The following is a 14,885-nucleotide window of genomic DNA, read 5'->3' as shown; positions in this document are numbered from 1 at the left end:
AAGAGCCCCAACGGCAATTTTAATGGCTAAAAGTACTGTGCGGTAAACCAGAAGGGAATCCCCCCTGGATACGGATGGAAAAAGGAGAGGAAAGTGGCCGGATTGCGGTGGATCCTCTAGAGCAGCGGCAAGGAAGGCAAGCAAAAACCAAGATGGCGTCGGAAGGTGGCAGTTTAATATGGGGCCCTGAACAACACGAGTTTTTGAAACGCTGCATGGAAGAGCTTAAAAAGGAGATGAAGAAGGAGCTGTTGGCCCCGATATTACAGGCGATTGAAGGGCTAAAAGATGAGCAAAAGACCCAGGAGCGGGAGCTTTGGGTCGTGAAGGCAAAGGCTGCCGAGAACGAGGACGATATACAGGGCCTGGTGGTGAAGACGGAGATCCACGAGGCACACCATAAACGATGTGTGGAAAGGCTGGAGGTGCTGGAGAATAATGCGAGGAGGAAGAATTTAAGGATTCTTGGTCTTCCTGAAGGTGCAGAAGGGGCGGACGTCGGGGCATATGTGAGCACGATGCTGCACTCGTTAATGGGAGCGGAGGCCCCGACGGGTCCGTTGGAGGTGGAGGGAGCATACCGAGTGATGGTGCGAGGACCGAGAGCAGGAGAAATTCCCAGAGCCATAGTGGTGAGATTTCTCCGTTTTAAGGACAGAGCGATGGTCCTCAGATGGGCAAAGAAAACTCGGAGCAGTAGGTGGGAGAACGCGGTGATCCGCGTATATCAAGACTGGAGTGCGGAGGTGGCGAGAAGGAGGGCGAGCTTTAATCGGGCCAAGGCGGTGCTTCATAAAAAGAAGATTAAATTTGGAATGCTGCAGCCGGCAAGACTGTGGGTCACATATCAAGGGAAGCACCACTACTTTGAAACGGCGGATGAGGCGTGGACATTTATTGTTGAAGAGAAATTGCAATAAGCGGGTTATTAAAAAAGAACGTTTGAGACAAAGTGGTGGGGCGAATATGGGGGGCGAAGAGGGGGGAAAAAGGGGGGAGAGATGATTTTTATGTTGTTAATCCTGCGACCCGGTAACTTTTCTCTCTTCCACAGGTTGTGGGGGAGGGAGGAAGGGAGGTGGAGGAGCTGGGGGCGTAGGCCATTGGGGGCGGGGCCAAAAGGGAAGCGCGGGCTTTGTTCCCGCGCTATGATAATTATGGCGGGAATAGGGAAGCAGGAAGGAGGGGGCGTCGCATGATGCGAGCCGAGGTCACGGGGGGAAGCCGAGGTCGGCCAGAGTTTGCTGACTTCTGGAAGCAACATGGGGGGTGTAACTACGCTAGTGGGGGATCTAGCGGGGGTGGTGGGAGGGGGGATTTACTGGGTTGCTGCTGCTGGGGAGAAGGGGGAGCTGGTATGGGGTGGGGTGGGGTGGGTGGGAGGGCACCACCTGGGGGGGAACACAGCTGCGTGGGAACTGGGTGAGGAGCTGGATAAAAGGGGATGGCTAATCGACAAGGGGGGGGGGGGTAAAGAGCCCCCCAACCCGGCTGATCACGTGGAATGTGAGATGGCTGAACGGGCCGATAAAGAGGGCACGGGTACTCGTACACCTTAAGAAACTTAAGGCAGATGTGGTTATGTTACAGGAGACGCATTTGAAACTGATAGACCAGGTTAGACTACGCAAAGGATGGGTGGGGCAGGTGTTTCATTCGGGGCTAGATGCGAAAAACAGGGGGGTGGCTATACTAGTGGGGAAGCGGGTAATGTTTGAGGCAAAGACCATAGTGGCGGATAGTGGGGGCAGATACGTGATGGTGAGTGGCAAATTACAGGGGGAGGCGGTGGTCTTGGTGAACGTATATGCCCCGAACTGGGATGATGCCAATTTTATGAGGCGTATGTTAGGACGTATCCCGGACCTAGAGGTGGGGAAGTTGGTAATGGGGGGAGATTTTAACACGGTGCTGGAACCAGGGCTGGACAGATCGAGGTCCAGGACTGGAAGGAGGCCGGCAGCAGCCAAGGTGCTTAAAGACTTTATGGAGCAGATGGGAGGAGTAGACCCATGGAGATTTAGCAGACCTAGGAGCAAGGAGTTTTAGTTTTTCTCCTATGTCCACAAAGTTTATTCGCGAATAGACTTTTTTGTTTTGGGAAGGGCGTTGATCCCGAAGGTGAGGGGGACGGAGTATACGGCGATAGCTATTTCGGATCACGCTCCACACTGGGTGGACTTGGAGATAGGGGAGGAAAAAGAACGGCGTCCACCCTGGAGAATGGACATGGGACTAATGGCGGATGAGGGGGTGTGTCTAAGGGTGAGGGGGTGTATTGAAAAGTACTTGGAACTCAATGATAATGGGGAGGTCCAGGTGGGAGTGGTCTGGGAGGCGCTGAAGGCAGTGGTTAGAGGGGAGCTGATATCAATCAGGGCACATAAAGGAAAGCAGGAGAGTAGGGAACGGGAGCGGTTGCTGCAAGAACTTCTGAGGGTGGACAGGCAATATGCGGAGGCACCGGAGGAGGGACTGTACAGGGAAAGGCAAAGGCTACACGTAGAATTTGACTTGCTGACAACGGGTACTGCAGAGGCACAGTGGAGGAAGGCACAGGGTGTACAGTACGAATATGGGGAGAAGGCAAGCAGGTTGCTGGCCCACCAATTGAGGAAAAGGGGAGCAGCGAGGGAAATAGGGGGAGTGAGGGATGAGGAGGGAGAGATGGAGCGGGGAGCGGAGAGAGTGAATGGAGTGTTCAAGGCATTCTATGAAAGATTATATGAAGCTCAGCCCCCGGATAGGAAGGAGAGAATGATGTGTTTTCTGGACCAGCTGGAATTTCCTAAGGTGGAGGAGCAGGAGAGGGTGGGACTGGGAGCACAGATCAAAATGGAGGAAGTAGTGAAAGGAATTAGGAGCATGCAGGCGGGGAAGGCCCCGGGACCGGATGGATTCCCAGTTGAATTTTACAGGAAATATGTGGACTTGCTCGCCCCGCTACTGATGAGAACTTTTAATGAGGCGAGGGAAAGGGGACAGCTGCCCCCGACTATGTCAGAGGCAACGATATCGCTTCTCCTAAAGAAGGAAAAAGACCCGCTGCAATGCGGGTCCTATAGGCCAATTTCCCTCCTGAACGTAGACGCTAAGATTCTGGCCAAGGTAATGGCAATGAGGATAGAGGATTGTGTCCCGGGGGTGGTCCATGAGGACCAAACTGGGTTTGTGAAGGGGAGACAGCTGAATACGAATATACGGAGGCTGCTAGGGGTAATGATGATGCCCCCACCAGAGGGGGAAGCGGAGATAGTGGTGGCGATGGATGCCGAGAAAGCATTTGATAGAATGGAGTGGGATTATTTGTGGGAGGTGTTGAGGAGATTTGGCTTTGGAGATGAGTATATTAGATGGATACAGCTGCTGTATAGGGCCCCGATGGCGAGCGTGGTCACGAATGGACGGGGGTCTGCGTATTTTCGGCTCCATAGAGGGACGAGGCAGGGATGTCCTCTGTCCCCATTATTGTTTGCACTGGCGAGGGGTTCCAGGAAGTGGAGGGGAGTACTCAGGGGAGGAGAAGAACACCGGGTATCTCTGTATGCGGACGATTTGTTGTTGTATGTGGCAGACCCGGCGGAGGGGATGCCAGAGATAATGCGGATACTTGGGGAGTTTGGAGAATTTTCAGGATATAAACTTAACATGGGGAAAAGTGAGTTGTTTGTGGTGCATCCAGGGGAGCAGAGCAGAGAAATAGAGGACTTACCGCTGAGGAAGGTAACAAGGGACTTTCGCTACTTGGGGATCCAGATAGCCAAGAATTGGGGTACATTGCATAGGTTAAATTTAACGCGGTTGGTGGAACAGATGGAGGAGGACTTCAAGAGATGGGACATGGTATCCCTGTCACTGGCAGGGAGGGTGCAGGCGGTTAAAATGGTGGTCCTCCCGAGATTCCTCTTTGTGTTTCTGTGCCTCCCGGTGGTGATCACGAAGGCTTTTTTCAAAAGGATTGAGAAGAGTATCATGAGTTTTGTGTGGGCCGGGAAGACCCCGAGAGTGAGGAAGGGATTTTTGCAGCGTAGTAGGGATAGGGGGGGGGCTGGCACTACCGAGCCTAAGTGAGTACTACTGGGCCGCCAATATCTCAATGGTATGTAAGTGGATGGGAGAAGAGGAGGGAGCGGCGTGGAAGAGATTGGAGAGGGCGTCCTGCAGGGGGACTAGCCTACAAGCTATGGTGACGGCGCCGTTGCCGTTCTCACCGAAGAAATACACCACAAGCCCGGTGGTGGTGGCTACTCTGAAAATTTGGGGGCAGTGGAGACGGCATAGGGGAAAGACGGGAGCCTCGGTGTGGTCCCCGATAAGAAATAACCATAGGTTTGCTCCGGGGAGAATGGATGGGGGATTTGGAGCATGCCAAAGAGCTGGGGTAGTACAATTGAGAGATGTGTTTGTAGATGGGACGTTTGCAAGTCTGGGAGCGCTGACCGAAAAATATGGGTTGCCCCAGGGGAATGCATTCCGGTATATGCAACTGAGGGCTTTTGCGAGGCAACAGGTGAGGGAATTCCCGCAGCTCCCGACGCAGGAGGTGCAGGACAGAGTGATCTCAAAGACATGGGTGGGGGACGGTAAGGTATCAGACATATATAGGGAAATGAGGGACGAGGGGGAGATTATGGTAGATGAGCTGAAAGGGAAATGGGAAGAAGAGCTGGGGGAGGAGATTAAGGAGGGGCTGTAGGCTGATGCCCTAAGTAGGGTAAACTCATCGTCCTCATGTGCCAGGCTAAGCCTGATACAATTTAAGGTGTTACACAGGGCGCATATGACTGGAGCATGGCTCAGTAAATTTTTTGGAGTAGAGGATAGGTGTGCGAGATGCTCGAGAAGCCCAGCGAATCACACCCACATGTTCTGGTCATGTCCGGCACTACAGGGGTTTTGGGTGGGGGTGAAAAAGGTGCTTTCGAAGGTGGTGGGGGTCCAGGTCGAACCAAGCTGGGGGTTGGCTATATTTGGGGTTGCACAAGAGCCGGGAGTGCAGGAGGCGAAAGAGGCTGATGTTTTGGCCTTTGCGTCCATAGTAGCCCGGCGCAGGATACTGTTGAAATGGAAGAAAGCCAAGCCCCCAGGTGTGGAGACCTGGATAAATGACATGGCAGGGTTTATAAAGCTGGAACGGATTAAGTTCGTCCTAAGGGGATTGGCTCAAGGGTTCACCAGGCGGTGGCAACCGTTCGTCGAATACCTCACAGAAAGATAGAGGGAATGGAAAAGAAGAAGACAGCAGCAGCAACCCAGGGGTGGGCGGGGGGGGGGGGGGGGGGGGGAGGAACCAGAAGGACTCTCAGGGATGTTAGTGTATAAGTATATGTATAGGTTGTTGTTATAGGTAATTGTATACTGGACGGCTGAATTGTATTTTTTGGAGGGTATTTATTTGGGACAAGGCAGTTGCCATTTAGTTTTGTTTTTTTAAATTTTGATGTTGTTTATATATTATTTATTTCTTGTTTAAAAAACTGGCCATTGTTATTTATATTGTTATATTACTGTGTGAAAGATCACAATGTACTGTTATGGTTGGCCAAAAATTTTGAATAAAATATATTTTTTAAAAAAAGGAAGTAGTGTTGCTCTTTCTAGCTTTAGTCTATTTGCTCTGTTGTAGGTCACCTTTGCTCATGAGTCGCCAGGTATCTTTATGATACCGCCACGTGGTTCAAGTTTAGGTTATGATTAATAACACAGCACACCGCTTAGTAAGGATTAAAACAACGGTCATTTATTATATACAACAAGCAATATTAATACCCTAATACTACTTTCTATATAATAAACCTATCACTACTGGCCAATACTTAACTTAGGAAGAGCCCACCAGGTCAGGGAAACGAATGGTTTGTCCAATCAGATCTGGCCCGCGGGATTCAAAAGGCTGCTACAGGTCGGTGGCTAGGTGTCTCTACCAGATAGCGATCGTTGGATTCACACTCACAGTAGCCGGTGGCTGGTCTTGTGAAGGTCTCGAGCAGGCGAAGATGAGAGAGAGAGAGATCTGAACGTAGACCTTTACTTTTATAGGGCCCAGGGGCTTCCCGCCTCCCGGGGCGGCCCTTGACCCTGAGTCCCAAGTGATTGGATTCTGTCCCCAGTCTCTGGGGTCGATGTGTCCAATGGTGAGGCGATTCCTCGATCGGGGGGTGGTCGCTCACCTGTCTTTGTTTAGGCCACTGCAGGCACCGACAGGTCTGGCCCGGTATTCAATTGCTAATATGTTGCAATTGTTCCCGGGGATAGCCGATTTAACTGTGGATGTCTGAGTCGATTAGGTGTAAACAGTCCTGAATGAAACTGCGGATACCTGGGTTGATGGGCTGTTGATAGCCCTGAGTATCGATCTGGGCTACGTTCCCAGAGCTGAAGCTGCAAACCTGTCTGCAGCTGCCTGCTTGTGTCTTCTTGGCTGCTTTTCCCAGCAGTCTTTCGGGTTAGCCATTTTAAACTGGGTTTTGGCCAGATTAATCGGGACGCAGCCATTTTACATGGCTACAGTAGGTATTGCGGTTGGTGGATGGGAGGGGACCTTTGAAGTCCACGCTTAGTCGCTCAAAGGCCTCAACGAGGCCTTCACAAGATGAGCATTGTCTGGCCGGTAGAAGTGCGGTTTGCACTCCGCACAGATCTGACGAGCCCTGTTCATGACCTTGACCTCCTTGGTGGAGTAAGGTAGGTTGCGGGACTTGATAAAGTGACCCCCAGGTGACAGAGGTCATTGTGGATAGCCCGCAGGTGATCCTCCTGCGCGTTGGCGCACGTGCTGTGGGACAGGGCACCTGGGGGCTCGTTGAGCTCCCCAGGACGATACTTAATATCGTACGTGTCAGTGGGGAGTTCGATCCTCCACCTCAAGATTTTATCATTTTTAATTTTGCTCCGTTGTGCGTTATCAAAAAGAAGGCTACCGACCGTTGGTCAGTAATGAGGGTGAACCTCCTACCAGCTAGGTAGTTCCTCCAGTGTCGCACAACCTCCACAATGCCTCCTTTTCGACTGCGGAGTGCCGAATCTCGGAGGCGGTGAGGGTCTGGGAGAAGAATGCGACTGACCTGCCTGGCTGGTTGAGGGTAGCAGATAGGGCGATGTCTGACGCATCGCTCTCTACCTGGAAAGGGATGGTTTCGTCCACCGCATCCATAGCGGCCTTGATGATGTCGGCGTTGATGCGGCTGAAGGCCGACCGGGCCTCAGCCGTCAGGGGAAATGTCGTGGTCTTTATGAGTGGGCGGGCTTTGTCCGTATCTGGGGACCCACTGGGCATAATAGGAGAAAAGCCCCAAGCACCGTTTGAGTGCCTTGAGGCTATGGGGGAGGAACTTTTCAAGGTTCGCGTCATGGTCCTGCTGATCATGGCCGCAGATGGGGACATTGTCCAAGTACGGGTAAGTAGTCCACAGGCCGTACTGCTCCACCATTTGGTCCATTGCCCTCTGGAAGATGGAGACCCCATTTGTGACGCCGAAGGGGACCCTGAGGAAGTGGAACAGCTGGCCTGCTGCTTCGAAAGCAGTATAGAGGCGGTCTTTCGGTCAGATAGGGAGCTGGTGGTAGGCGGATTTGAGGTCGACAGTGGAGAATACACGATATTGAGCAATCCGATTGACCATTTCTGCTATGCGGGGAAGGGGGTACGCATCAAGCTGCGTGAAGCGGTTTATGGTCTGGCTGTAGTCCACGACCATCTGTTTCTTTTCCCCGGACCGGACTACCACCACTTGTGCTCCCCAGGGGCTGTTGCTAGCCTCGATGACCCCCTCTTCCAGTAAACGCTGGACCTCTGACTTGATAAAAGTCATATCTTGGGCACTGTACCGCCGGCTCCTGGTGGCGACGGGCTTACAGTCGGGAGTGAGGTTCGCGAATAGTGAGGGGGGTGCAATTTTCAGTGTTGCAAGGCTGCATACCGTGAGGGGGGGCAAGGCTCCGCCGAACTTCAGGGTCAGGCTTCGGTGGCTGTATTGGAAATCCAGACCGAGCAGCAGGAGGGCGCAGAGGTGAGGGAGGATATAGAGCTTGAAACGAGTGTATTCGGCGCCCTGGATCGCGAGATCCGCAATACAGTACCCCTTGATTTGGACCGAGTAGGACCTGGAAGCGAGGGCTATGGTTTGGGAAGCGGGATAGGTGCGCAAGGAGCAGCGCCTTACCGTTTCTGGTTGGATAACGCTCTCCATGCTCCCGGAGTCGAAGAGGCAGGGAGTGTCGCGTCCGTTGATCTGGACCTGCATCATGGAGTTCTGCAGGTGCTTTGGCCGCGATTGGTCAAGTGTGATCGCTCACAGTTGTGGGTAGTCCGAGTCCTGAGCCGAGTCGGATTCACAAAATGGCCGCCACCGTCGGTCGCACGTGTCGGGTCTAGAAGTTGGTCGCCGCCAAGATGGCCACCCCCATGACTCGCACGAGGCCGATGACACGTCAGAAAGGGGCGTGTCGGGCCGGTGCGCAGCCGCGTTGCGGGGCCTGCGGGCTGTGAGCTCGATTTTCGGGCCTGGTGAGCTTTTTGTTTATGGGCTTTGGGCCTGGCCAGTCAGACCCTTGTGAAATGCCCTTTCTTTCCACAGTCGCTGCAGATGGCGAAGCGGGCTGGGCAGCGTTGACGTGGATGCTGGCCCTGCCCACTGAAATAGCACGGTGTGCCCCTGGTCTGGGCGGGTCGCCACGCGGCGCAGGCTCGAAGCGTAACCGAGTCTGGGGAAGTCCGAGGGGGGCTTGCAGGGTCCGCGGGGTACGTGCCTAGGTTGTGGCGGGCCACTTCCAGAGAGGTGGCGAGCGTTACCATGTCCTGAAGGTCTTTAGCTCCATTTTCGAGGAGTCGCTTCCTGATATAGGTCGAACGAATGCCAGACACGGATGCGTCTCGGATGTGCAGGTTCACGTGGACTTCCCCCGTCACATCCTGGTGGTTGCAGTTCCTGGCGAGCGCGGTGAGCTTTTCCACGTACTCGTCTAGCATTTCCCCTGAGCGCTGCCGGCAGGTAGAGAGCAGGTGCCGTGCATGTACCTCATTTATGGGTTTGACGAAACGCTTTCGCAGGATCTTGATCGCCTCGTCGTAAGTGCTCGCCTTCTCGATCATGGCAGAGATTCTATGGCTCACCCGGGCGTGGAGTAGGCGCAGCTTGTGAGGCCCTAGGACGGGGGTTTCCGAGGATTCCAGGTAGGCCTCGAAGCAGCGGAGCCAGTACTAAAAAATGTCTTTGGCCTCTGGTGTCCGTGCTTCCAGGTTGAGCTTTTCTGGCTTGACACCAGCGTCCATCCTAATGTAGTTCTGCTTATTAAATTGTAGTACCCTCAATAACAACACAAGAGTGTGGAATGGTAAATGAAGGCTTTAATAAGCAGAGAACTAGCCAGTTACCGAGACGTGTGCCTACTGAGTGCCACCTACAGAGCGCCACCTTATATACGGCTCCCTGGAGGGCGGAGCCGGAGACGGAGTCCCCTAGGCTTCCAAACCCGGTCTTAAAGGGGCATCATCTATATGGTGTTAAGGGTACAGTAACCATTCATCACACCCTCACTGGTCAGATCATCGGTGCTGGGGCCTCGCCGGTTTTTTTCGGCGTAAAACCGGACACTTCTTCCGGACATAGCCTCAAAATCAGAGACTCCAGCCCATGATTTGTGCTTTTCTGGTCATTTTGGCTGACAATCTCAATGCTTTCGCTCACCAGAGTAAATCAGAGTTTGTGACCAGGGGAAAAGAGAAGCTCAGCAATGTTAAATAAATGGGTATAGTTTTACAAATCCTCGGTAGTTAAACTGCTGTTGCTATCTGCGAGCACAGCTACTGGAGTTAAAATGCTCTCCTTTCTGTTCATTCCCTGCTGATTCCACGAGGTGGTGCTGCAGACAGCCCAGTCTCCCTCGCGTTCGTCCTTTACCTCTTCTTCCTCCTCAATGCAGGGACAAAAAGGGGAAAAAAATCTCCAAAGTTATAACAGTGCGTTGAATAATGCAGTTTGTTTTTACACACTCTGACATGTGTGTGTGTGTGTGTGTCTATATAATATATAAACAGCTCAATCGACTTTTCCTCCTTTAAATTTAGGAATCTATGACATCGAAGAACATCACTGTTAACTCTGCCAGTGAAACACTGCAAAAAAGTACCTCATTCCGTATTGTGAGCCATGCAATGCCAGTGAGTAGCAGCCTTTTCCTAAGATTTTGGGACATTGTGCGTTGGAGATTTAAAAGAAGTGTTGAACTACAGAAATATCCATTGGTCATCACTATAATAGTATATTTTGTTCTGACTTTATGCGCCTGTGGAAGGCCAGTAATTCTTTACTAAAATTATTTGCTTTGATCTTAATATGTTTAAGTATACATTGCACAATCCGGTAATGAAAAGATCTTGCTAGGTCACCTATCGAGAATAGTCCAATCTACAATTTTCCCCATGACAATTTGTATTGAGAAAAGCTTTTCAAATATAACACCATCACAGCCATATTCAAACAACAATTACAATATTTCAACCATCCTAATATCCCAAATCCTAAAAGAATAGAAGCCGATCCCCCCCTCCTCAGCGATCCCCCCTCCCCCAGCCCCCAACATCTAATGGCGACCAGCTTCTTGCAGTGGGAAATGAATGGCTGCCATCTCCGATAAGACCCCTCTGTAGACCTCTCATGATATACTTAATTTTCTCTAAGTGTAAGAACTCATCAGGTCACTTAAACATGCTGCGGCATTGGGTGGGACCAAAGACTTCCATCCAAATTAACTATTAGCGAGGCGAAGGCCAGCGCATCTTCCTTCGTCCCTTGTCTGCAGCTCCGGTAAGTCTGAATCCCCAAAGATAGCCACGAAAGGGCAAGGCTCCAATTCAACCCCCAGAATTCCCAACAGGAGACCCAAAAGCTCAATTTGTACTTTTCAATCAATTGTTAAATGATCATGGTCAAGTTTGGTTCCTGCCATAAGTTTCATCCAAGATCCAGCAGTCCTCACATGTGAATTTAAACTCTTGTTTGGAAATCATGGGACACCATAGCCAGAATCCAATCTTGTCCTTTAATCGAGTGCAAAGGGTTGCATTTTTCAGCCACCCCACCCGTCTCTACCACCACAGCTCAGGATTGGGAAGACCATAACTGCAGTTATCCCACTGACGTCCCAGCTAAGGGAAGCTACTTCAGCAGAGACTGTGGTTTCAACCTGGGAGCCCCTCGATGTCCATCAAAGCTAGAACAGGAATTTCTGAGCCGGTACATCGCCCCCCAGGTGGTTCTGGTGGCTGAACAGTCTGGCCAACACAGCCCTTCAAATCCACTCGGTAGACACTACACTTAAATTCTGTTATTTAGATCGGATGGGGAAAGTCTATCTTTTAGAGGAAAAAAACCTATTCTTTCAATCGCACCCTCAACAATACCAGGAAATGAAAAATCAGTTTTCAATATTAGATTTGAAAACTAAAGCAGAGAAAGATTCTCGCAGAAGAAAGGTTAAGATGGAGAAAGCAAGAACCACATTAGCAATTTATGACTAGTGGGGTATTTTTGCCTACTTTGCTCTTAGTGAGGATGATTTCCCCGTGCAAAGTGAAACTATAAACCAGTTCTTTACAAATAGCTTTATGGTTTTGTTACATTAATCCGTCCATTTACCATTCTGGTAATAAAAGGAAAACTCTGTGGTAAAACAATTTAATGATATTTTGTACGGTTCCCATACAAAGTGGCCCGACACTTTTGGGAGTCTAGTGCATTTTTGTCTCAGCCTCAAGGTTGAAGGTCTAATTCACTGCCAGCTCGGCCTGCATCTTCTGGTACACTCTGTCAGTCCTTGGCCAGAAAAATGTACCTGAATCCGGCATTCTCACGCTGAGGGTGGAGTTGGGGAGAGAGATGAGTAAAAATTGACACCAGCCTGAATTGCATTGGGTGGTCACACAGCAGTATCTGATTGGTTGGACAAATCTTCTCTTCCAACTGAAGGAAGAAAGGGATTTAAAAAACTGGTCAAATGTTTGTGCTGTCGATCTCTTTCACCTGATATGAGGAAACCACGTGATTACAGTTCAAACCTTGATATTACTTTTCGTAACCCTATGCCATTTAGATGTTGTTGTATATTGCATGCTAATTTTAGATACGTTTTTATCATCAAACGAGGACATATTAAGTGTTCCATTCTTCAATACAGATTCCAAAAATCAGTCTAAACTGAGGAGATAAGAATCTCTGTCAGCTACAAAGTCTCAATCCAGTTACTCATTAGGGGTAGTTCGCAACACATGCCTTCCCATAATTCAGAACCAATCTGAGCAAGCTCGCACAACATGGCCACGAGAGGAGAATTAATATACCGAATATACCCATCTAATGTTTGGTGCTATTGTTGGGCCCTAAACAAGTTGTTGGCACTATCTGGAGAGAGCTCTGAACTGGGATTAATCTGTAAAATAAATTAATTAACCTGACTTGTGTGGGTACTTGAAGGGATCCCCAGGTGGGAAGAGTGGATAGTATTGCATTTTTCAGCATTATTCGCCCAAATCAAAGCAAATCGAAGTCACTATCCTTTCCACAATGCTTTGTTTATTAGTATGATCTCAACTAGCGATAACACTGCACAATTTTACGAGTGTAATGAACTGGATACCAAAATGATTGATTCCCTTTTAACTCTTTAAAGTGAGAAAACAGGAGACTATATTACTGCAAACTACTGGGGGGGGGGGGGGGGGGGGGGCGCAGGTTGAATTGACCTTAGCTATTATTACATTTCCACGAAAGTTTGTGTTTTCCCACAGTTTTCATCCATATTGCGTTGTTTTTGTTTCAACGGTCAGATTTTCCTCCCCCACTCACCTTGGTCAGTCTTACGTCCCTCAGCAGGGTCTAGTAGGAATGGAGATGCCATCAATAAAGGTTATTGGTATATAGTTTTAAAAGCAATGCAGTAGATCTTCAAAGTGGATGCCAATTAAAAAATATTTCTTCACCTGCCCCCCATTGTGCATTATGATTTCAGTATTTTTGATGCGATAATTCATGTGTAAAGTATGTCGTTTAAATATAATTCCTTAATTTTATGTTTTTTTTCTTTCTTTCTTTTGTGTATTTCATTTTTTTCCTTAACGTTTGTACCTGATTTTCGTGCTTTGCCATTTCCTGTCCTGATCCTATCTCTTGTCCCAAGACGCCGAAGATTATCCTTACTTGCCCTTCATCTTCAGATGAGGAATTGGAGCAGTTAACATTAGAGCAGGACGTCTACTACCTGGAACAATTTGAAAACTCAGGCAGCAGTTATTATTCAGATTATTTAAGTAGTGCATTTTGTCCCTTATAAAATTACACCCCATCTCCAGTAAGAATAAGCATTTCACACCGAGATTCACCATTTTTCAAGTAGACAAAATGGCCTGCCTTATTTTATGAACCATTAGTCCCAGAAGGCGAGTTTAACACCTGTGACAGTATAACGAGCGGTGACATTTTTGCACTGCAATGATGGTTTTCGTTCTCTGCAAATTCAGTCATTGCGTCTCATATTCAAGCAACGAAAATGGAAATCGGAAAGTTAAAGCACGTGACTGACTGTGAAACGTGGTGAAGTGCAGTGCAAACATTTTTCACATTGAACGTAAGCCACTGAAGTGCCACTTTCCTTTCAAACAGGAAAGCCACTATGGCTGGGAAGTTCCCTGGTCTGTGCTTATTTGCAAATCTCAGGGCAGGGGCTGGGATGAGTTAGCTGGTCTTTGCCACTTGTTTATGAGGGAAAATTTGCCTGAGTTCCTCTGGTTGATTGATGACCTTTGCTGGAAACCATTGCTTTGAACCCATCAGGTGAAGACAGAATTAATTCTGCTGCCGTTTCTCCATTTCCCCCCCTACCCCCACTATTAAACACTGGCTAATCTCATACCTGAAGAATGGTTACTATTGAGATAGGGAGAAACTTGAAGAGGTAAAAAACTTAGAAGGACCCCCAATAAACCACATATGAGCAAACATGAATTCAGTGAGAATTGTACACTACCCTTCATTTCTTTCATTCTGGAACATTTTTGCCCTTTTAATATTTCACCAAAATTGAATGTTTTTTTTTCTTTCAATAAAATGTAAGTACCTAAAACAATGAGTCTGTCTTTTGCATCAAGTCATTTGGAAATTATTTTTTTCTCCAGTTAGTTTATGATGGATCTTCCAGCCATCTGTACAATAAGCTCCTTTCCTACAGATGTGCGCAGAGTTCAAAGCTGCACTGGACACTTATGCCTTTGACTTTAAAATTTAGAAGCGACTCTAACAAAAGGTAAATAGACTTGTGCCGCAGAATCAGGGTAAGGGAATTAAAGGGCGTGAAATAAAAAATTGAAAGACTCTGCCAGCTAAATTGAACTGAGTAGTGTCTGTGCACTGCTACGCCACAGCTACTAGCATTTAGGAAGAAACTAGGCTCACTGCTGTTTCACCGGGTGTGGGACAGGGGAAGAGATAGAAAATTAGGCGGCTCAAATCCTGAAACAGGAGCTGCAAAAGGAGCAGAGTGGATGGATTGAATTAGCCTTTCTCATTCCTCTGCTCTTGCGTTACGGTTTAAATCCAGCTCGTAACCAGCCATGTGTACACAAACAGATGTTGGCAGCACTAAATAGCTGGCCAGATTTTACTTTTATGAGTTCAGAGAATCGTTTCTCATCGCATGAAGCATGCCATGAAATGAAATAACTTAAGAGTAAAGGCAGAGCAATTGCCGTCCTTCTCCGATGGTGCTGTACAGGCTGGATGTGGCACTCAGCCACACTGAACAGAAAAGCCCACAGTCTGTTCTGCAGTCGGTGATGTAGCTTAAGTCAGAGGGGACAATTGGTCGCAGTGCCAATGGGGATGTGGAGGCGAAAT

General features: G+C 49.1%; 1 protein-coding gene across 1 annotated transcript in view; it reads left to right on the top strand.

The window, feature by feature from the left end:
• lrrc1 (leucine rich repeat containing 1) overlaps positions 1-14,085 on the top strand; it is a 322,043-nt gene extending 307,958 nt beyond the window's left edge. Inside the window, exons 20-21 of the mRNA XM_072498577.1 lie at positions 10,067-10,159; positions 13,174-14,085. Of these exons, the coding sequence (XP_072354678.1) occupies positions 10,067-10,159; positions 13,174-13,326 (246 nt within the window). The 3' untranslated portion in view covers positions 13,327-14,085. The remainder of the gene's footprint in view (positions 1-10,066; positions 10,160-13,173) is intronic.
• The last annotated feature ends 800 nt before the right edge of the window (positions 14,086-14,885 follow it).

The sequence above is a fragment of the Scyliorhinus torazame genome, chromosome 4, assembly GCF_047496885.1.
Source record: "Scyliorhinus torazame isolate Kashiwa2021f chromosome 4, sScyTor2.1, whole genome shotgun sequence".
In the NCBI taxonomy this organism is placed as follows: Eukaryota; Metazoa; Chordata; class Chondrichthyes; order Carcharhiniformes; family Scyliorhinidae; genus Scyliorhinus; species Scyliorhinus torazame.
This window is presented reverse-complemented; position numbering and strand designations above follow the sequence as displayed.